The following is a 22625-nucleotide window of genomic DNA, read 5'->3' on the forward strand; positions in this document are numbered from 1 at the left end:
GTGCTTCACGCCACCTAGCCTAATAGCAGAAGGTTTATTTCCGAGGCCAGAAGGGAGGATTACACATTCTCTACCACTCACTCTAAAACAGGCACCCCACTCCCCAGTTTTCAGCATTACCTATATGTGCCTTCAAGACAAGCACCAAGTTTTTGCGCTCCCTCAATACTGCTTGATAGGACAATATGTTTTAAGGGAGGAACTCTTAAAACATTAGGAGGCATTGGGGTTCGGTAAAAGTGCATTTTGCTAGGTATTATGCCAAGACACATCTCAAATCACTGAGATCTGTACACAGATTTCCCTTTCTTGTCCTTTGCTTAGTGCCAATTAGCTGTAAATGTCTTTGTTCATGCAAAACTTTACCTTGGGGACCCAGTCCGCTTAGGCATCACTAAGAAATCTTTCCACAGACTCCAATGTGCTCAGTATTTAGATGTGTGTATTTTTCTATGACTAAATTAATTTGACCATTTGTAAGAAGTCCTTAGCAAGTTACACTGGCTACTGGATGAAAAGCAAGTTGTTTTCAAATATGGCTGCATTATGCATCATAGTTTTTTTTAATAAGGAAAGACCTCTCAGTGCGATTTGTAATAAATAGTTACATGCCAGAAACCTGATATTTTCTTTCCACTTACTTTTTGATACCCCCAAGTACAAGCACAAGAAGTAGGAAGGTTGTGGCTTTAGGGTACAAGGACCTCTAAGATAAACCTCAACCTCCATATCCGTTCTGCAGTCTCTCTCCTTAAATTCTGAAACAAAACCTCAAAACCGGTCTGCTCTCCAAACCATAACCTGCAGGGGTGTGGAATTCCTATAGCTCGACGCCCAGCAGATATTGTTTGGGGTCAAGGACAACACTTTTCATGTTTACTTTGTTCTTGGGACAAATGGGCCGAACTCCCCTGCAGCACACACTCTTTTGCTGCCAGTTTACAGTATCACATTATGAAGCAGGGAAGGGAATTGTCCACAGTTCGGGCAATATTTGTGTCCATATCTTAATGGTGTTCAAACTTGTATTTATGGTTCATTAATGCAAAGCCTTTGTTATTAGGGTGAGCGCTTTAAATACATATTGCAAGAACAGACTGCACTACTGACAGTGGTTCCAGTAAAAAAAAATGTGTACACAATTGCAAAGTTTAACAATTTAAGGCTACATATAATGCTCCCAGATTAGGTGCAAACATTACAGAAACGTTTGAAAGCAAGAATGATGAGTCTTTGCTTTAAAAATAAAATGTTCACAAAAAAACAAAAACTAGGAAACTGCTTAATTACTGTGAACCTTTAGGTACCGTTTCTTTGAAGTATAATTTAGTAAATGTTTTTTTACGTATTTCCAAAACATGTTCATATTAGGAAATCAGTGAAACTAGTTTCAACAAGATATTGGGAAACACGAAAATAAACAAGCACTGGCAAAGCCGATATGTCCAACTCTAGTGGTCAGTCTTTTTGTTTTGTCAATGTGTGTCTTGTTTTGTCATGGCTTTTGTAAAGATTTATTGTTGTGGGAGCTGTGGGCCCTCACTATTTTAACAAAGATTGGGAAAAATATTGCTTTGTCTCAAAAAGTACACATTGCCACAGTAGTTCCTGGCACTGTACAAAACTATTTTGTGTACCGATATGCTCCTTGTGAGAGAGCAAATTGCTATCACTCACAGTGAACCCAATGGCTAGAGAAAGAGATAGAATTTTAATAAAGACAAAAGGTCTTGGTTAACACCAGATATAATTAGGGGCCCAATTGTTAAAGAAAGTCACCAAAGTACACCCACGCAATATGTCTTTTGGTATTTCATTAATTCAGGAGAATTTACAGAAGTAGACCAGGAAATAGTACTTCTAGAAAATATTTGTGAACTGTATTTTAGCGTGAGCAAACATGCATGTGTAGATTTGTTAATGTGAACATTTCACTTTCCCTCCAAACACTTTTTTGAAACCCTTGAAGAAGTTTCAAATCTGCCCTTCTCAGGAGTAAATTTTCAACCTTTCTCACTATGGGAAAAGATTAGGGAAGAGCTGGAGAAAACTCTTAAGACATGCAAGTTAGTAGCTTTGCACAGACTCAAAAGGGCATTCCAATCCTGGAACTTTTGCATACCGCCACCTCCAGACCCAGTAGGTAGATCTGAGGAAAGGTGGCAAAATAAGGAAATTGCTAGTATTTACTACCTACTATAGTACTAGCCCTGGCATAATCAGAGAGGCTATTATAAGAGCTTTTGTAGAATGAGATTGCTGCCATAATCTATCACCACTCTACATGGCACCAAAGGGACAAGTAGGTTTTTTACAGAACAAGTAGATTTTTGAAGCAGCTTGTCTCATGGACAAGTAGATATATTATTAAATTCCACAACCCTGAACCTGTCTTCATTTGTCTCCAAATTGGACTCTGCAAGTATCACTAAAGGGCCACAAGACCTTCTATGGTAAATGCCTGTGTTTTACCCCCAAAAAACAAAAAACCTCCTTAAATAATTAATTAAAACTGGAATAGATAGGGATATGGGTATTATACGGTACCACTGATTAAAAATTGAATGTTTCTATCAAGCACAGATTGCTGCTTTTTGCCTATGCAGGTTTGTTTAGTGCTATTAGATATTGCAAGTGAACATTATCCTCTTTGGTGAAAATGTATTTAGAAGCTCTGATAATTTGGCAATAGATCCCTTTAAAGGGTTTCATGATCCTTACTCACATAGCGCTGTAAAGTACTCATGCCACTATCAGTCTTCCAAACATTTTGTCCTACTGTGTAGTATGATTACAAACATATATGACCCATCCAGATTAAATGTCCCTCACACGTTCTTCAAGCATCGGTCACATCCACATAAATCTTTGCTAACTGTAGGCAATAACACACTCTTTTTCCACATCCCAATTCTAACTCTTGATCATTTCCCTAGTAATCTGTTGACTCCACTGTTAGAATTAGGCAGACCTCCTGAAATCTTTAGCCGCTGCAGAAAGTTCACTTTGATCCTATTCAAAAGGTTGCACAAAATACCGATTAAAAGGACGGCCATGACAATTAACACGCTTGCTACACAAAACATCATAGTTCAAAAATGTACATTCAGGCACACAAGCGATTCCTTCATATGCTTTGCTTGTTGGAAAAGTGAATCTCTCATTAAGATTGGCAATTTTAAACAGCTTTTCATAAAATTTCAAAATGTTGTATTGAACTACATGGTTAATGTTTTGAAAGTGCCACATGTCCCTGATCCTGAAGCTTCAAAAATTTAGAGGCAATAATATTTGTATTATCAATATGTTTTATTCAATTAAGTCACTGTTTTCCTTACTGGCAAAGTTCAATTCTTTTTGCGTCTCCCATAGCAACAACATACAGCTGGAGCTAGACTTTTACATGCAGTTTTACTCTGCAGTTCATACAAACAATCAATCATTTCATATTGTTAACAGGAAGCAAAGTTTAGCTTTATTGCAAAGCTTAAACATCAACACTATTTTCTACGGTTTACATTTCTGTCGCAGCACTCTTTCAGTGTCAGAAGCTTGGATCAGCTCTGCTTCTACAATCTCCATTGCATCAGAAGCCTCTACTTTTTGTCCTTGTTTCTGAGCCAATACATAATTCACTACTTGCATTATGCTTTGATCAGAGAGAGTGGATACTGCTGTGCATTCCTCTGTGCCAGCCACGGCTTCAATTGCTTCATGAGCCCCTCCTCCTGTGAGCGATACACTATCAATTTCTTCAGTGACAATTTCTGATTCATATTGTTCCACGTCAGCAGATAACATGCTGATGGCATGCTCTACTTGGGTTCCTTGGTTATGGAATTGAAGTGTGTCTTTCTCGAGCACAATTTTACAAGGTACATAATCATTGTGGCACTTTGTCATATGTTTCCGTAATGTTCTAGCATCAATGTAGGCATCATTGCACACTGGGCAGACATATGGTCGTTCGCCAGTATGTGTCCTCACGTGGCGTTTCAATGAACGTGCATCTGCCCATGCTACTCCACAGGTCAGGCATTCAAAAGGTTTAACTCCTGCAGGGAAAAAAAGTAATAATTACCAAATTGACAAATGTATCAGTAGTCTTTAATGTCCTTGTTCCAATGTTTTGGATTGTCCACTACGAAGAGATAGTACTAGAACGTGCACTTAGTGGTATGTTCAGATCTTGTTGTCCCACCATATTTTTGCGGCAGATTATTCAGAATTTAGAACACACAACTGGAGGCGACCCACAAACCGCATAGTAAATACACATCAAGCTGATTCTGGGGCAATATTAAAAAAGTAAAGTATCAATCGTAAGGTGTTTTACTGAAAGTAAGTAACTTGTTCTTCTGATGGTTACTTCAAACTGCAGATTCCTCGCCTCTAGAATAGATACCACAGCAGTAGCTCCCAAGTGGTGGAGGATCTTGGGAGCTCGCTCAAACTAAAAAGTCCTGCATTATAGAGGAGGTAAAATGGCCCACTCTATGGACCTGGTTGTCAAGGCAGTAATTCTTAGTGAGCTCGACAGATGTTGAAGATAGGCACTCAAGCTTACCAACGCCTATGTACCAGCATTGCTTTGGTGGAATGGGCCCACGGTGATTCAGAGAGTTCTTTCTTGGCCAGTGCATAGCACATTTTTATGCAGGGGCCAATCCGCCTTGACAAAGTCTTCTCATCTGAACACCTATCCTTTTTTAACAAACAAGAATCCAGCGAAGAACTGATCAACCACATGGTATTCCTTTGTGCATTTTATGTGGAAGCTCAAGGTTCTCTTTGGGCCTCTCCTCCTCTTTTAAGGGATGTGTCAGAGAGAAGAAAGTTGTTAGGGTGATGGATTGGCCAACACAGAAGGATAATACCACCCTCAGACAAAAGGTGGTGTGAGCAATCAGCACCAGTTTATCAGGGAAGAAGGTGGTGTAAGGAGATTGCACTGACAATACCTGCAGTTAACTCATGCTGAGCACATGAGTTAACTGCAGCAATGGGAAATATAGTCTTGACAGACAAGAGACTCAAAGAAGAGTTGTGCATAAATGTGGATGGTGTACACATGAGAAATATTAGGAACAAATTAAGACTTCACTGTGATAAAAAAAAAAGGTTTTGGAGGAAAAGTATGCATTAGGCATTTTAGAAAACACATCACAACTGTTGATTTCAAATGAGAAGGCTGATGTCACAAAGAATGGCCAAAAGGGCTGACAAGTAACCCTTAACTGTCCTCACTGCAAGCCTTTGCTGCACAAAAAGAACACAAAACAAAACATCGGAGAGTTTGGCCTGCAGAGAATTAGGGTAATTGACTTTACACCAGGCCACAAATTTCTCCTAGTGTCCTGAATAGATGGATTTTGTTAAAGAAAGTCTCGCTGCAGGGAGAGCCTCTTCTATCTCAGGTGGCAATTCAAGGCTGCTCAGTTTTCCCAAATCAATCTCCGGGTATGGAATTGTAGATTCTGATGCAGAAGCCTCCCCTGATGCTGACACATGAATTCCCTCTGAAAGGTACCAGGGTAGGATTGCCCAACATGTACCACACTCTCCTGGCCCAATCGGAGGCTATTAAGATGACCTGCACCTTGTCTGTCCTGATTTTCCTCAGAACTTGAGGCAGGCAAGGGCAGAAATGAGTAAAGGAGACCCATGTTCCACTGCAGGCAGATTGTGTCTCTCAAAACTTTTGTTGTGGAAGCTCCAGCTCACAGTAGTCTTGACACTGCACATTCTCAGTGGGGTCTAAAAAGTCCAGTCACGGTATTTTTCACTGTTTGAAGATAATTCGCACTACCCTGGGACGAAGATGCAATTTGTAGTCTGCCAACCAATGGCGTTCAGAGAGGCAAGTGACCAGAAGTTGGAGTGTTGGCCAACAGGAAAATCTGCTGCTAATTCAGCCATCCCAAAAGGCCCAAAGCATCTTGGCATATGAACCATGACCCCATCCTGCACTGCTTGTGGCTCTACCATATGGATGTTAAGTTCTCCGTGAGGACCAGCACCAGACTCCACTTGAGGGTTGTTAGGAAGACTTTCAAGGCATATTTAATCGCATGACTTTCCAACAAACACATATGGAGTTGGGGCTCCTTTGGAGACTGAAGCCCCTGATCTTAATTTTTTCCAGATGCCTCTCCTCAAAACATATGCAATGCACCTGTTACTACTGTGACCTCTGGGTGGGGAAGTACAATTGCCTACCACAAGTCAGGTTGCTGTCTGTCTACCAACACTGCAGGTCTTGAGCCGCCTCCGGTGAGAACAGAATTATATGAGATACACTGCCAAATGCAGAGCCTATTGTAACTGGAGGTTCCACTGTACGGCATTCATCTGCTATCTAGCAAATGGAATTAGGAGCCCAAGAAGCCCCAGAACCATTCCCACCAAGGCCCAGGACTAAACCTGAAACATTGTGATCATATCATCAATGTTCTGGACTCACTAGGGGGATGGAAAGACCTGGAACACCACTGTGAAGTGGAGCCCCATATTAAGGGCTGTAGTAGTTGGACTCTTGCTGTAGGCAAAACTGCTTGTTTAGGGATGACAGCAGTTTTGTTTGTAAGCGACTAGGCCAATCATACAAGTTGCAACTGTCAGGCCAACCCTCCTGGATCTCAAGCAATACCTCACTAAAACCAAAATAGTAAAAGGTGATTTGTGGTAGCCTTTACGCATGGATTAAAAGAGTGCGACATCTCAGGGGAGTCGTGGTTAAACTGAGATCACCCTTTTTTTACATGAGCAACATGTCTCAGTCACACACAGGCAATCAAGGTGATGCAATAAAGTTTTCAATAGGTTTTATTAACAAGACTGCCATCCATTGTAAAATGCATTAGCTGCAATGTTTAGGATAATGAACAATGAAACATGAGAGTCATGAATATAAAGACCCTCACCATCTTTCAATAACATGACATGTGAAACAGGCCCCAATACCCTAGCATGATGAACCTAATCTTTAACCTAAAGGAGAGCTAGGTGTGTTAAATATAATGTGCCAGTACCATGCTCATGAGAAGAGCCTCCCATCCCTCTTTACTTTGGAATGAGGTGTCTAGATCAAACTCCATGGGGACAGGAAGGCTGTGTCTGCATCAAGGCGATGTGTAGTATAGATAGAGTTGATGGCATCTGGTAGGAATCCCTCTGATAACCTTGTCTGCGTGAGATGTATTCATACAGATCTTGTAGGACCCCTGATGCAGGTCTGTTCCCAAACCTTCATATGTTGACCAAGACTCATCAATTCTGATTTCACCAAAGAAGGGATGCACTCAAGAATCACCTTATTACCCAGGTCTGTATATTCACTAGCTAAAGACCAACAGTAGAGGCACTGACAGAACAGCCCCTGGCTTCCATTTTCATCATCGCCAAAAATGAGCTTCACCATTCTCCAACCTCCTAACTGGTCTCACCAGAGACATGTAGATAACATGATTCAGCTCTCAAACGAGAGGCACAATCCATTTGTGTGTGTTTCACTCCTCTTTTTTGTCACAAAGCTCCACCCATTATCTATCTGCATCCCTTCATTCAGGAATAAAAGCTGCAAGATTCAGACTTTTTAGTTTACATGAACCTGTGATATAGGAAAGAACCACTTCTGGATCCATTCCATCTAAGTTGTTTTTGTGCCCAGTGTGTTAAAGTACATCACACAAAAGACATCCACAGATCCCTGTGATTGCCATATGCAACATCTTTAGTGAAGTATTCAACATCAGCCATTTATAAAGCACACTGAACCCAAAGGTATCAAAGCGCTAAGCCAAAAGGGGGGTAACCCCAACAGAAACCGGAGAAGCACTAAGAGCAATGTTTTCACAGAGAAGAACCATGTTTTGAGATGCTTCCTAAACAGAAAGACTCCACTTCCAAAATGTGAGCAGAGTATTTAAAGCTTTACTGCAACCACCAAGAGGAAGAGACCTACCTCTCTGGCTTTGCAAATAGGAATAATCACCTTTCTGCAAAGAGATGATCTAAATAGTCTACGCGGCAGGTACAATTGGAAGAGAGAATTAGGTTACCTGGGTACTTTGTGATATAATGCCAGCAAGACCATGCAAAGCTCTTTGAAGGTTATCCACTTTCTAACTGGGAGCCAGTGGAGACCAGTGGAGAGCAGAAATACCATCTCTAACCGAAAGATGCTGAGGAATATTCAGAATGAGGCATACAGCCGCATCCTGAACCACTTGGACTTTGTCAAGAGAAGAATTATTGATGTTCAAACACAGTGCACTGCAATAGTCTAATTGAGATGCAATCAGGAGGAATGAAAGGAAAACTTTTCCTTACAGCCCTAATGATATCAAAACAAGTACAGACAGTACAACTAGCCTGAGAGTCAAAACTGAGAGCTTTGTCGAAAATAATTCCAAGCTTTTTAGCAGCTCTTACTGGAGTTGGTAGAGAGCCACAAACCTCCGGCCACCAAGCATCAGACCAGATGGAATCCTTAGCCTCAAACACCAGCACCTCCATTTTGTCAGCATTTAGCTTTAACAAATTATCTTTCATCCAAATGCTGATGTTGGACAAACAGTGTTTGAATATGCCAGCCAGAAAAGGAAGATTGTCAGAAATAGACACAATAAATTGTGTGTCATTGGCGTAGGATAAGACTTGAAAGCCAAAGGATCGCACTAACTCTGCAAGATGAGAAACATACAGATTAAAAAGTGTCAGACTAAGGGACGAACCCTGCAGCACTCTACACGGAGACTAAATGCCATAGCCTTGAATCCGCCACAGCTGACAACTTGCACCCTATCTATAAGAAAGCAGTAAAGAAGATTAATAGCAGTACTACTCACTCCAGCATGTAGTAATCGTTAGACCATGCGCAAGGGCAAGAAGGTATCTGATGCTGCACATAAGTCCAGCATCATCAGGATAGCTGCCCCACCCTGATCTACCTGGCGCTGAATACTGCTCGCTGCCACTATGAGGACTGTCTCTGTACTATGTCCACTCCTCCATAATCTGGGAAAAATTCTAGTTTCCAGCGTGTTACTGAGAACTCTCTGCAGATATTCAGCAATACAATCGGGTGCCAACTGCAAAATATTATGCAGATAGGAGTCATCAGGGGCTGCTGTGAGAAAGTATCCTCCTTCTAGCATGGTTACACCCCCACTTTTGGCCTGTTTGTGCATGTGTGTCAGTGTGTTTTTACTGTGTCACTGGAATCCTGCTAGCCAGGACCCCAGTGATCATAGTCTGTGGCCTAATGTGTGTGTTGTCAGTAGACCTTAACTGTGTCACTGAGGCTCTGCTACCAGAACCTCAGTGCTTATGCTCTCTCTGCTTTTAAATTGTCACTATAGGAAAGTGACTTTATTTACCAATTTCAATTGGCACATTGGACCCCCCCTTATAAGTCCCTAGTATATGGTACCTAGGTACAAGGGCATTGGGGTTCCAGGAGATCCTTATGGGCTCCAGCATTTCTTTTGCCACCCATAAGGAGCTCAGACAAACCCTTCCAAAGGCCTGCTATTGTGGCCTGCGTGATAAAGTGCACCCACTATTTCACAGCCATTTTCACTGCACTTAAGTAACTTATAAGTCACCTATATGTCTAAACTTCATTTACTGAAGGTTAGGTGCAAAGTTACTAAGTGTGAGGGAACCCTTGCACTAGCAAAGGTGCCCCCACATAGCTCAGGGCCAATTCCCAGGACTTTGTGAATGCGGGGACGCCATTATACGCGTGCCCTACATATAGGCCAATACCTACATGTAGCTTCACAATGGTAACTCCGAATATGGCCATGAAAGGTGTCTAAAATCATGGAATTGTCCCCTCCCCCAATCTGGTATTGGGGAGCCAATTCAATGCATCCTGGGGGCTCCAACATGGACCCCCAGTACTGCCAAACCAGCTCTCTGAGGCTTGCACTGCAGCTACAGCTGCTGCCACCTCACAGACAGGGTTCTGCCCTCCTGCGGTCTGAGCAGTTCAGTCCAAGGAAGGCAGAACAAAGCATTTCATTTGGGAGGAGGGTGTTACACCCTCTCCCTTTGGAAATAGGTGTAACAGGCTCGGGAGGGGTAGCCTCCCCAGCCTATGGAAATGCTTTGAAGGGCACAGATGGTGTCCTCCTTGCATAAGCCAGGCTACACCGGTTCGGGGACCCTGAGTCCCTGCTCTGGCGTGAAATTGGACAAAGGAAAGGGGAGTGACGACTCCCCTGTCCATTACAACCCCAGGGGTGGTGCCCAGAGCTCCAGTGTGTCGCAGACTTCAGCTATCTTTTTTCCCAGGTGTGGGGACACTCTGGAGGCCTCTGAGTGGCCAATGCCAACAGGTGACGTCAGAGAACCCTCCTGAAAGGTCCTTGCCTGATAAGGTAGCCAATCTCCCCCCTCAGGGCTATTTAGGGTCCCTCCTGTGGGGTTCTCTTCAGATTCTACTTGCAAGTTTCTAGCAGGAATCCTCTGCAACTACTACTTCATCCTCTGACCTCGGATCGACCGAAGACTGCTCAAGGAACCGCTGTAACAGCAACAAAGTATCCAGAAGGTGTGGGAAGGTAGCCTCTTTCTAGCCTTGTTACCCCCACTTATGGCCTGTTTGTGAGTATATGTCAGGGTGTTTTTACTGTCTCTCTGGGATCCTGCTAGCCAGGACCCCAGTGCTCATAGTGGAAACCCTATTTTGTCAGTGTGTTTTATATGTGTCACTGGGATCCTGCTAGCCAGACCCCAGCGCTCATAAGTTTGTGGCCTATATGTGTTCCCTGTGTGGTGCCTAACTGTATCACTGAGGCTCTGCTAACCAGAACCTCAGTGTTTATGCTCTTGCTACTTTTAAAATTGTCACTGCAGGCTAGTGACTAATTTTACCAATTCACATTGGCACACTGGAACACCCTTATAATTCCCTAGTATATGGTACCTAGGTACCCAGGGTATTGGGGTTCCAGGAGATCCCTATGGGCTGCAGCATTTCTTTTGCCACCCATAGGGAGCTCAGACAATTCTTACAAAGGACTGCCACTGCAGCCTGCGTGAAATAACGTCCAAGTTATTTCACAGCCATTTTCACTGCACTTAAGTAACTTATAAGTCACCTATATGTCTAACCCTCACTTGGTGAAGGTTAGGTGCAAAGTTACTAAGTGTGAGGGCACCCTGTCACTAGCCAAGGTGCCCCCACATCATTCAGGGCAATTTCCCCGGACTTTGTCAGTGCGGGGACATCATTACACGTGTGCACTACATACAGGTCAATACCTATGTGTAGCTCCACAATGGTTTCTCGGAACATGGCCATGTAATATGTTTAGGATCATGGAATTGTCCCCCCATTACCATTCTGGTATTGGGGGGACGATCCCATGCATCCCCGGGGCTCTAGCCTAGAACCCGGGTACTGCCAAACTAACTCTCTGGGGTTTTACTTGAGCTACAGATGCTGCCAACCCTCAGACAGGTTTCTGCCCCCCTGGGGCCTGGGCAGCCCAGTCCCAGGAAGGCAGAACAAAGGATTTCCTCTGAGAGAGGGTGTTACACCCTCTCCTTTTGGAAATAGGTGTTAAGGGCCTGAGAGGAGTAGCCTCTCCTGGGCTCTGGAAATGCTTTGAAGGGCACAGATGGTGCCCTCCTTGCATAAGCCAGCCTGCACTGGTTCAGGGATCCCCCCACAACCCTGCTCTGGCGCGAAACTGGACAAAGGAAAGGGGAGTGATTACTCCCCTGACCAGCACCTCCCCAGGGGAGGTGCCCAGAGCTCCTCCAGTGTATCCCAGACCTCTGCCATCTTGGATGCAGAGGTGTGAGGGGACAATGGACAGCTCTGAGTGGCCAGTGCCAGCAGGTGACGTCAGAGACCCCTATTGATAGGTGCTTACCTCTCTCTCTAGCCAATTCTCCTCTGAGGGCTATTTAGGGTCTCTTCTATGGGTTTCTCAGCAGATAACGAATGCAAGAGCTCCCCAGAGTTCCTCTGCACTTCCCTCTTCAACTTCTGCCAAGGATCGACCGCTGACTGCTCCCGGACGCCTGCAAAACTGTAACAAAGTAGCAAGAAGACTACCAGCAACATTGTAGCACCTCATCCTGCCATTTTCTCGACTGTTTCCTGGTGGTGCATGCTCTGAGGGCTGTCTGCCTTCACCCTGCACTGGAAGCCAAGATGAAATCTCCTGTGGGTCGACGGAATCTTCCCCCTGCCAACGCAGGCACCAAACTTCTGCATCACCGGTCCTCTAGGTCCCCTCTCATCCTGACGAGCGTGGTCCCTGGAACACAGGAGCTGGGTCCAAATGTCCCCGACAGTCCAGGGGCCCTTCTGTCCAAAGTTGGTGGAGGTAAGTCCTTGCCTCCCCACGCCAGACAGTAGTCCTGTGTACTGTGTGAACTGCAGCTGCTCGGGCTTCTGTGCACTTCTGCAAGACTTCCTTTGTGCACAGCCTAGCCCAGGTTCCCAGCACTCCATCCTGCATTGCCCAACTCGCTGAGTTGGACTCTGACTTCGTGGGACTCCCTTTTCTTGTGCTGAGTCGACCGTCGCCCTCAGATCTTCTGAACGCCTGTTCAGGTGCCTCTGCGGGTGCTGCCTGCTTCTGCATGGGCTCTGTGTTGCTGAGCGCCCCCTTTGTCTCCTCCTCCAAGGAGCGACCTCCTGGTCGTTCCTGGGCCCTGGCATCACCCAAAATCCTCAACCGCAACTCTTGCAGCTAGCAAGGCTTGTTTGCAGTCTTTCCGCGTGGAAACAACTCTGCATCCTCCAGCAAGCCGTGGGACATCTTCTGACCAAAGGAGAAGTTCCTGGCACCTTCCGTTGTTGCAGAACCTTCGGCTTCTTTCACCCGGAGGCAGCCCTTTTGCACCTTCATCCGGGGTTTAGTGGGCTCCTGCCCCCCCTGGACACTTTTGTGACTCTTGGACTTGGTCCCCTTCCTTTATAGGTCCTCAGGTCCAGGAATCCGCCTTCAGTGCTTTGCAGTCAGTTGTTGTCCTTGCAGAATCCCCTATCTCGACTTTACTGCATTTCTGGGGTAGTAGGGTAACTTTACTCCTACTTTTCAGGGTCTTGGGGTGGGGTATCTTGGACACCCTTAGTGTTTTCTTACACTCCCAGCGACCCACTACACACTACACTAGACCTGGGGTCCATTCTTGGTTCGCATTCCACTTTTGGAGTATATGGCTTGTGTTGCCCCTAGGCCTATTTTTCCCTATTGCATTGTATTGTGTTCTACAGTGTTTGCACCACTTTTCTAACTGTTACTTAACTGATTTTGGTTTGTGTGTGTATATTGCTTACCTCCTAAGGGAGTATATCTTCAGATACTTCTGGCCTATTGTCACTAAAATAAAGTACCTTTATTTTTAGTAACTCTGAGTATTGTGTTTTCTTATGATATAGTGCTAAGTGATATAAGTGGTATAGTAGGAGCTTTGCATGTCTCCTATTTCAGCCTAAGCTGCTCTGCTATAGCTACATCTATCAGCCTAAGCTGCTAGAACACCTCCAATATACTAATAAGGGATAACTGGACCTGGCACAAGGTGTAAGTACCACAAGGTACCCACTATAAGCCAGGCCAGCCTCCTACAGAAGGGCTACTTTTCCTCTGCAGCTTCAGCTTCAGCCAGCAACTGCAACAGTTTCCACGGTGTGCACGCTGTGGGGACTCCCTGTCTTCACCCTGCACCAGAAGGACCGAAGAAATCTTCTGTGGAGTGACGGAGTCACTTCCCTGCTCTAGCAGGCACCTTCTAAGTTGACGACCGGTTCTCTTGGACTCCTCTCTTGGCAACGAGCAAGCTCCTTGGAACACAGGTGCTGGACCCCTTCGACACAGACTCCCCTGAAGTCCTGCTGTCCCAATTTGGAAGAGATAAGACCTTGCCTTCCCCGAGTACGAAGGTACCCCTGTGCACCGCGTCTTCTACAACTCCTGAGGCCTCTGTGCACTGTTTGCAAAATTCCTTCGTGCACAGCCTGGTCCAGGTCCCCAGCACTCTATCCAACGACGCTCAACTACCTGAGTTGTTCTCCGGCGGCATGGGACCTTCCTTTGTAGTGCTGCACCAACCGTATTTTGCACCTCCTTTGTCCCTGTGTCCTGGGACTCCCGTGTGTGCTGTTTGGTGTTCTGAGGTCTCTCTAAAGTGCTGAGAATCCCCTCTTTCTCCTCACACAGAGTTGAGGCCCCCAGGTCCCTCCTGGGTCCAGATAGCACCATTTTGACGAAAAACACGACTTTGCCGGAACAAAGGCTTTTTGGACGAATCCAGTGCCAAAAGTAGCCTGCATCCAACATCTCTTCATGGGACACCAACTGCATCACGCAGGAACCCGCTGACATCTTCCTTGGGTGCATTTCTGCAGTCTTCCGAACTTCTTCCAACTTCTGGACTTTGGTCTCCTTCCTTTGCAGGTCTTCAGGTCCAAGAATCCACCATTTGTTGGTTGCAGTCTTGCTTGGTTCTTGCAATAACTCTAATAATGACTTGTAGTGTGTCCTAAGGAAACTTGAAGTACTTTACTACTACTTTCCTGGGCTCTGGGGTGGGGGTAATTTACTTACCTTTACTGTATTCTTACTCTCCCAGTGATTCTGTTCACACTACACTTGTTTAGAGGGGGAATTAGTGGTTCACATTCCACTTTCTTAGTATATGGTTTGTGTTGCCCCTAGACCTATTTTCTCCCACTGCATCCTATACCATTTCCTATTGTTTGCACTATCCTATGTCTAATTACTTACCTTATTTTGGTGTCTAGTGTATATATTGTGTATAATACTAACCTCCAGAAGGAGTATTGCCTCTAGGATATATTTGGCCTTGTGTCACCCAAATAAACAACCTTTATTTTTGGTAACACTGAGTATTGTCTTTACCTGTGTATAAGTACTGTGTACTATAAGTGGTATTGCAAGAGCTTTGCGTGTCTCCTAGTTCAGCCTAAGCTGCGCTGCTATAGCTACCTCTATCAGCCTAAGCTGCTAGAACACTACAATATTTCACTAATAAGGGATAACTGGACCTGGTGTAAGTACCCAAGGTACCCACTACAAACCAGACCAGCCTCCTACAGTCACCCATTTAATGCTCATCAAAAATTCCTTCATTTTCCGAGCAATAATAGGGTGAAAAGCAAAAAGAAAGGGCAAACACACAGAGGTAGTAAGAGCCTTCCACTCGAATGTCCCTAGCCGATGAGTCTACTCACACCGCAACAGCTAATCACAGTGCTGGCTACAACTCCCTCTCTAATCGAGAGGATCCCTTTAGATGTTTTTTAGAGTTTGGTAGAAATCCCTATGAGGTAAGCAGGGTAGTGAGGCTACAGGGTGTGCAAAGTATAGACAAAAAAGGTGATGTGAACAACATGATTAAAAATATCCCTGGGTGCAGGGGTACAAATGAATTCTTGTCTGTCTGCCTCAGATTTAAAAGAAGTGAAAGGACACAGCAGATGCAAAATATCCCTGCCATCTTGTGTCATGAGAGTTGTAGCTCGCACAGTGATGATTTGTTATGGTGTGGGGAGAATTCTTATGATGAAGCATGTCACCCCTGGTGGGTGAAGGATTTTGTTATAGTAAAGGAACACTCCGCTGAACTTATAGGTTCTTAACTTGCTCTCTGTGTTAGACCCAGGTATTTTGTGGTGTGTTTGATCATTAACACACCACCAGAACACATCTAAAAATGGTGAAAAGTGGTTTCTGTTTATATGTGCTATTGGGGTTTATAAAGATAAGGACTATAAATATTGGCTTTAGGTGATTTTGCTTACTTTTGTACCAGCCAGGACATTTAAAAGGAAATGGTGCAGGTAGAAACCTAGCCAAGTGACAACACTATCTGACAGTACATTGATTAAGCTGCTGTAAGCATACTCTAGTACTGAGGACGTAGTGTTCATTAAGTGAGTGTGGTAAACAGAGTCAGCTGAGCACCCTAACAAGTCATCTTCCCCTTCCCCTCTCTCCCCTCAAGCATCTGCCCTAAAACAGGGCAGTCCTCTGTATTCCAGTGAGCAAAAATAATTTCATACCAGTGTTTTAGTTGTCCATTTTGCACTTCTTCATGACCCTAGCTCTCATGCCCTCTGTCGAGACCCACACTCTGAACAAGTACTCAACAATGGCAAATTAAACTGGAGAAGATTATATATCCTCCTAACCTCTCCAAAACATCAGTAAAAAATATAAAAACAACACCCCAAGAGACATTTTCAGACATCCTTTTTGCTGATAAATACCACAATGGGCGTTATGGGAAGCTCAAAACAAACCTCACCTTCTTTACGCACAAAAACCACATCTTGGATTAGTACCTTTCACAGAAATCTTAATGTCGTACTGCCTCCAATATTCCGGGTGGCTGCAAGCTTTGAATCTCTCCCTCCTCTCTATTCAATGGGTCAATCACCATCTCCACTTACATCATGGAAAGATAATGATTCAGTCCCCTGATCTATGTCTCACTACATTTGACCACGTATTCCCAGCTCTACTCAGTACCTCATCACCAGTCCCTTCCGCCTCCTCTCCTGACATTCTACTCAAATGCACTCAAACATTTCCACATATGCTATCAGAACTCACTCTCTCCTGTTCCCCCACCAACCCACACACTGGGACAATGAGTTTGATCCGCAACATGGTGCTCCCATCCAACTCACTATCCCAACCATACCTCTTATTCTCCACCAACTCACAATCAAGAACTACTAGTCCTAGCCCCATCATGATGCTTTCACTTAACACCTCATCTCTTACAGCTAGCATGTATACATCACTTGCCCCATCACATTACAGAACTAGACACCTCCCTTTCAGACCTTACTTGAACGCCTCCACCCAATCAGATTACAAACAGAATTCATCCCATGATGACATACCTTTCCTCATCACCTTATACCCACCATCATCGAACACTTGAGGGACACTCGCCCCACCCACTGATTGTCAATTCCCTCACACCTTATCAGCACTTACAAACAGAATCAAATATTCTCACATAATGATTCCTAGGCCTGATAACACCCTTATCATACACAATGACGATTGCTGCAATCCCTTAAATTTCCCACTTTTCACTTCACCTCACAACACCCTCCTACACCAACGCTCACGCAACTGCACAGAAAATTATCCACACCTACTGAGCACCCACCTGCACTATTCTACTACCCCTTCACCCCACTGACACCCACCTACACATCTGATCGATTACTCTACCATGCAAACCACCTCTTTAATCGAACATCCCCGTGAAACCATCTCATTACATCACCAATGAGGTCACTCATTACCCACCTTCCCACCATATGGTGCCTTCTGGCATCACCTTGAACGCTTTACACAACCAATCTCTACATCAATCTCCCTTACACAGCCTCTACAACACTCACCATGCCTTATCAATGCAAACCCTTAATCAACCAAAACACACTCTTGGACTAAATCAAGTCTCCGCTGAGAGCTTCAGACTAGCACCTACCAACTACACACCATCCATCCTAGGTCCACAACACTTAAATAATTCTGACAACAGCAATACTCCAATGACAAAAGCCCTAGCCAATCCCTATCACAAACCCTCTTTCTCAGCTTCACACCCTCTGGAACAGAAACTAGATGTCCTTCGCTCAAATGTCTGCAAGCTAGATGCCACAAAATCCTACCGAAGCTCCAAGCTTTCTTCTCTCTTATACACCCTATCCCAACTGATATCACATAATCCTTGGAGCTCATTACCAAGGAGCAATCTCCTGTCTCAGTCCAAGAGATTCCTACCCGATCTATCTCAAACAGATAACAACAATACACTTGCCAACAACAGCTCCCCATTATTCTCATCCTCCTCCACTCATCTCAACCTACTCTTCCCCAAACAATACAAAACCAATACATTGTTCTGCCTTTTCTTTTGACTAGGAATAAGCTTCAGCCCCATGAAAAGCTGGCACTGCCTAAACTTCAGTTCCACAGCCAGGGATGTCCCAAAAAATGGGTGTGTGTGTGGGGTCATTTGGTAAAATTTTAGAAGTTTTGTGGCCATTACATTATAATACCAAACCATAAGTCGCAACCGTTGCCACGCTCTGGTTGCCATTTTGCACCAGACATTAATGCAGGTAATAAAAGATCTGCTCTGTCAAGGATCATATATTCCTTTGTGGATAGTAACTACTGCCATTGTTACGTTTTCTATGCAAATGTCAACTGTTTTAGTGTATACTTGCTATAACCCTAGCTCTGTTTAAGTAACAAATAAAAAATAAAAAAAAAGAAATTTCAGTCCCACACAATGCCGGCACTGGCTCACATAAATGTTATGCGAATAAGGACTACACCTCTAGATAGTCCTCTCACCAAATCTGTCACCTCGACCTCACGCTGCATGCTTCATAACTGCAGATCGACAATGAAGCACAAGCTGGAAATCTCTGAATATAATCTTGACCTATTAATCCTTACTGAGACTTGGTTTAATGACACATCACACAATATAATGGACCTTCTACTTCCTCCAAACTACTCCATCATCAGAAATGATTGTGTTAGGAATGCAGAGGGAGGCATTGCTTCCATCTTCCAAGATCTTTACAATGCAGGGAGTCCCCCAACTGCCCCTTTCACACATTTCAAAGCTTATCTCTAGTTCTACATGCACAACACAGCCCCTCTTTCAGATTAATTGCCATCTACCACCCTCCAGCTGACAATATGGCTTTTACTGAGGAATTCATGGATCTTGCAAATAATAATGCCATGTGCCAAAGTGATTTTTTTTTAGGAGACTTAAATCTTCACTGGAGAATCAATCAAGACTCTGAGGTCAATTATCTGATATCCTTTCTTGCTGGAATGATCAGATCCAACACATCTTAAAACCAATACAATTAAAGGAGCCACAATTGCCCTAATAATCTCAAAAGATAACATACTCATCGTGGATGAGCCCATACCAGTAGACTGGTCTGATCATTTTCTCAATTCTTTCTCTCTGAGACTCTCACACTCTGTGGGCATAGGACAATCAAAAAATAGCAACTACCTGGTTTCACAACACTAAGAACATTGACATTCGCGTTTTCAGCCATAGAACATTCTATCACTCATCAGCCTAGACTCGAGTATCAATGAAGTATTGCTTTACCTGCCTTTCAGATATGCTCGATGATGCTTCTGCACTCCAGTGCAAAAAGAAAAGACTCCAACCTTTGGCTCCCTGTTTAACAAAGCACTATATGAAGACAAAAGAGCCCTGAGAACTCTGGAGAAAATATGGAGACAATGACCCTCTGATTTTAACCTCACATGGCATGTCTCCGCAACACAAGGTCACTTTACAAAAAGCATATTTTCTGTAAAAAAATTAAAATTACTTCAGATCACTACTTGACTCGGCCAAAAAACAACCAAAACAACTTTTTGATCTAGTCAAAGCTGCCAATTCTCGGTCTATGTCCATGTCCACCACATTTGTCAACCCAACCTCAAATACAGAGGAATTTGTGCAATTCTCTGACACCAAAACAAAATCACTTCTGTGTTGAGACGAATGCCCTTATCTTCTCTATCCAGCAACTATCATGAGAACAAACCAACATAAATACTTTATGGACTCTGTTCTGGGTAACATAGCCAAAGACATTTACACATGCGTGAATACTCCCCTACTGGACATAAACTATCACTCAGCTAAGGAATATTTCCTGACTGCCTAAAGACAGGTCAAGTCACCCCCACTTCTTAAAAAAATAAAAAAATTGCAGATGCAAACCACTGCAACAATTTTCGCCAGGTCTCCAACCTCTCATTCCTGGCAAACACCATTGAAAGATGTGTCACTGATTAACCTACCCATCAAATCAGAGACAACAACCTCCTGGATGAACACAAATCTGCCTTCAATGAAGCCTGCAGACCTGAAATTGCTCTACTTCAGGTGGTTGATGGTGCAGTTAGAGTCCGACAGTAAGGCAGCTCCAGCCTCCACAACCTGCAGCTTTTGATAGAGTCAACCATTCTATGCTCCTTGATATACTCAAAGTCAAATGGGCATTAATGACACAGTCCTCAAATGGTTTGATTCATTTCTCAGTGGCAAATCACAGACAGTAAAAATGGACAACTGTTTCTCAACCCAGAGAGCTGTAGAACAAGGAGTGCTTCAAGGATCCATTCTGGCTCCAATCTTATTCAGCCTTTATATTGAGCCCCTGGAAGTCGTACTCTGAAAATCGTGGATCCCCTACAACAAATAATTAGATGATACCCATCTATACTTAAAGGGCTCCTCTCCCAATGACATCTCTCATCTTGCTAACACCTCAACTACTGTAAATGACTTCACACCAACTAAAACCCCTTTTAAAACTGAATTTCTCCTAATTTCTTCATCACAACCACTGCCTTCAGTAGAATCCTGGATGGACACACTCAAAATCCTAAAAGTTAAAAGGTAAACCCCCCATTGTTGACAGTGCAAAAACCCTAGGACTAAGCCTATATAAAAGATTATGGCCCTCATTGCAACCCTGGCGGTGATAAAGTGGCGGTAATACCGCCAACAGGCTGGCGGTAACTACTGCCAAATTATGACCATGGTGGAAAGATCTCCGAAAGACAGCCAATGTACCACACCGACCGCCAGGGCGGAAACAACAGGCACCAGGGCGGTAGCTGCCTACAGCCAGGTTGAAGTCAAAGTTCCTCCCACCATATTATGACAATACAATCCGCCACCTTTTCAGAGGCGGTACCAACGACATCAAAAGCCTGTCAGAAACACTGCACAGAAGTGAAAGGACTCACCACTGGAGACACAGGGAAGAACCAGGCCGCCATGGAGCCGGAACTGCATGTCTTGCCCATGATTCTGCTCCACAACGAACACCAACGCTGGCGAAGGCGACAGCGGGGAGTACAGCCGCCTAGCACACAAGGGAGGAGTGGAGGAAAAAGAGTGACACACACACGCACCACCCCACCCAACACCACACACACAATCATCTGCATTACAAAAACAATTTGACCCCGTAACTCGGATGAATAATGCAAGGACAAAACGATTTTAAAAAAGTGAATGTAATGAGATCAACACAGCATGAAAAATAAGATAGGCAAGATAATAGATATATACATATGTACACAAAAAGGGACACAGCCAAGTCCACAATGTTCGTAGACGACATGGCCACAGGCCAAAGTCCAAGGCCACACATGTCACCTGCAACACGGACAGAACACTGCAGGGGCATCAGTTGGTAAATAGGCAGGCACCTCAGGGGGATGGAGGGCACCTTAGCGGGGAGATGGAACAAGACCACTGGTTCCTGGAGGGGGCAATATGCCCTGTGTCTGATCCTGGGGAGTCCAAGGCCAGTCTCTGGAATGGGTGGCTTGCCCACTTGCTCTGGAGGGGGCAACATGCCCTGTGCTTGGTCCTGGGGAGTGCAAGGCCACAGTCTCTGGAGTGGGTGACTTGTCCACTAGTTCTGGAGGGGGCCTCGTGCCCTGTGCTCTTGATCCTGGGGAGTGTTGGGCATGTGGGTGTCTTCCCCACTGGTTCTGGAGGGGGCCTCATGCCCTGTGCTAGTGATCCTGGGGAGTGTTGGGCATGTGGGTGTCTTACCCACTAGTTCTGGAGAGGGCCTCGTGCCCGTGCTCTTGATCCTGGGGAATGTTGGGCATGGGGGTGCCTTACCCACTGGTTCTGGAGGGGGCATCGTGCCCTATGCTCTTGATCCTGGGGAGTGAAAGGTCACAGTCTCTCAGGTGGGTGTCATACCCACAGGATTTGCAGGAGGGAGGCAGCACAGCAGCCAATGGAGGCAGGATTACATGCTGTCCACCGGTGGTGCTGTTGGTGGGGGTAGGCTCTTGCCCATCCCCTGCAACCTCGGACAGCTGCTCAGTGGTGGTGGTGGTGGTGGTGCTGGGGGACGGGGAGTAGAGAGGCTCCTGCCCATCCCCAGCAACCTCTGACGGCTGCACAACCATGGTTGGTGGTGCGGGCTCTGTTATAGTTCCTGCCCCAGGCTCCTTGCTCTTCCTGGCAGCTGGGGCAGCCAACTGGTCTTGCCTACTGGTGAAGGCTCCTTGCTCTTCCTGGCAGTTGGGCCAGGCTCCTTTCCCTTCCTGCCTGCTGGGCAGGCTCCTTGCTCTTTCTGGCAGCTGGGGCAAGCTTCATTCCCTTGAGGCTTCCTGGTGCAGACTCCTTCTTCTTCAGGACATGTGGCCTGGATCCTTTTCCACCATGAGTAGGTGTGGTAATGAATGGGCCCGTGGGCTGGGAGGATGAGGTGCTTGGCTGGGTCCTTCCTACCCTGTCAATACGTGCAGGATTGGGGGAGGGGTAAGGAAGAGGTCAATGGTGGATAGGAACAGTTTTTTAGGGCCATTGGGGTGAGAAGAGGGAGAAGGAATGGGAGTGGAGAAAGAGGGAGTGGTTATTGGAGGTGTCTGTCTGCTGCTTTTGGGTGCAGGTGCATGGGCTGTATGTTCTTGTGAGGTAGATGGCAGTTGGGTGTCTGAGTGCTTGTGTTTGTGTACCTTGGGGGCGGGGGAAAGACACAGTGGGAGAGGACACAGGGGTGTGCATGGCTG

General features: G+C 45.0%; 1 protein-coding gene across 3 annotated transcripts in view; it reads right to left on the reverse strand.

Moving 5' to 3' along the window:
• Positions 1-3251: 3251 nt before the first annotated feature.
• Positions 3252-22625, reverse strand: part of ZBTB11 (zinc finger and BTB domain containing 11) — a 1413389-nt gene continuing 1394015 nt past the window's right edge. The window contains exon 11 of one of the 3 annotated variants that reach the window (XM_069204794.1): positions 3252-4055. In XM_069204794.1, the coding sequence (XP_069060895.1) occupies positions 3508-4055 (548 nt within the window). In that variant the 3' untranslated portion in view covers positions 3252-3507. The remainder of the gene's footprint in view (positions 4056-22625) is intronic. The other 2 variants (XM_069204796.1, XM_069204795.1) reach the window with 2 other exon arrangements.

This window comes from Pleurodeles waltl, chromosome 8 (assembly GCF_031143425.1).
Source record: "Pleurodeles waltl isolate 20211129_DDA chromosome 8, aPleWal1.hap1.20221129, whole genome shotgun sequence".
In the NCBI taxonomy this organism is placed as follows: Eukaryota; Metazoa; Chordata; class Amphibia; order Caudata; family Salamandridae; genus Pleurodeles; species Pleurodeles waltl.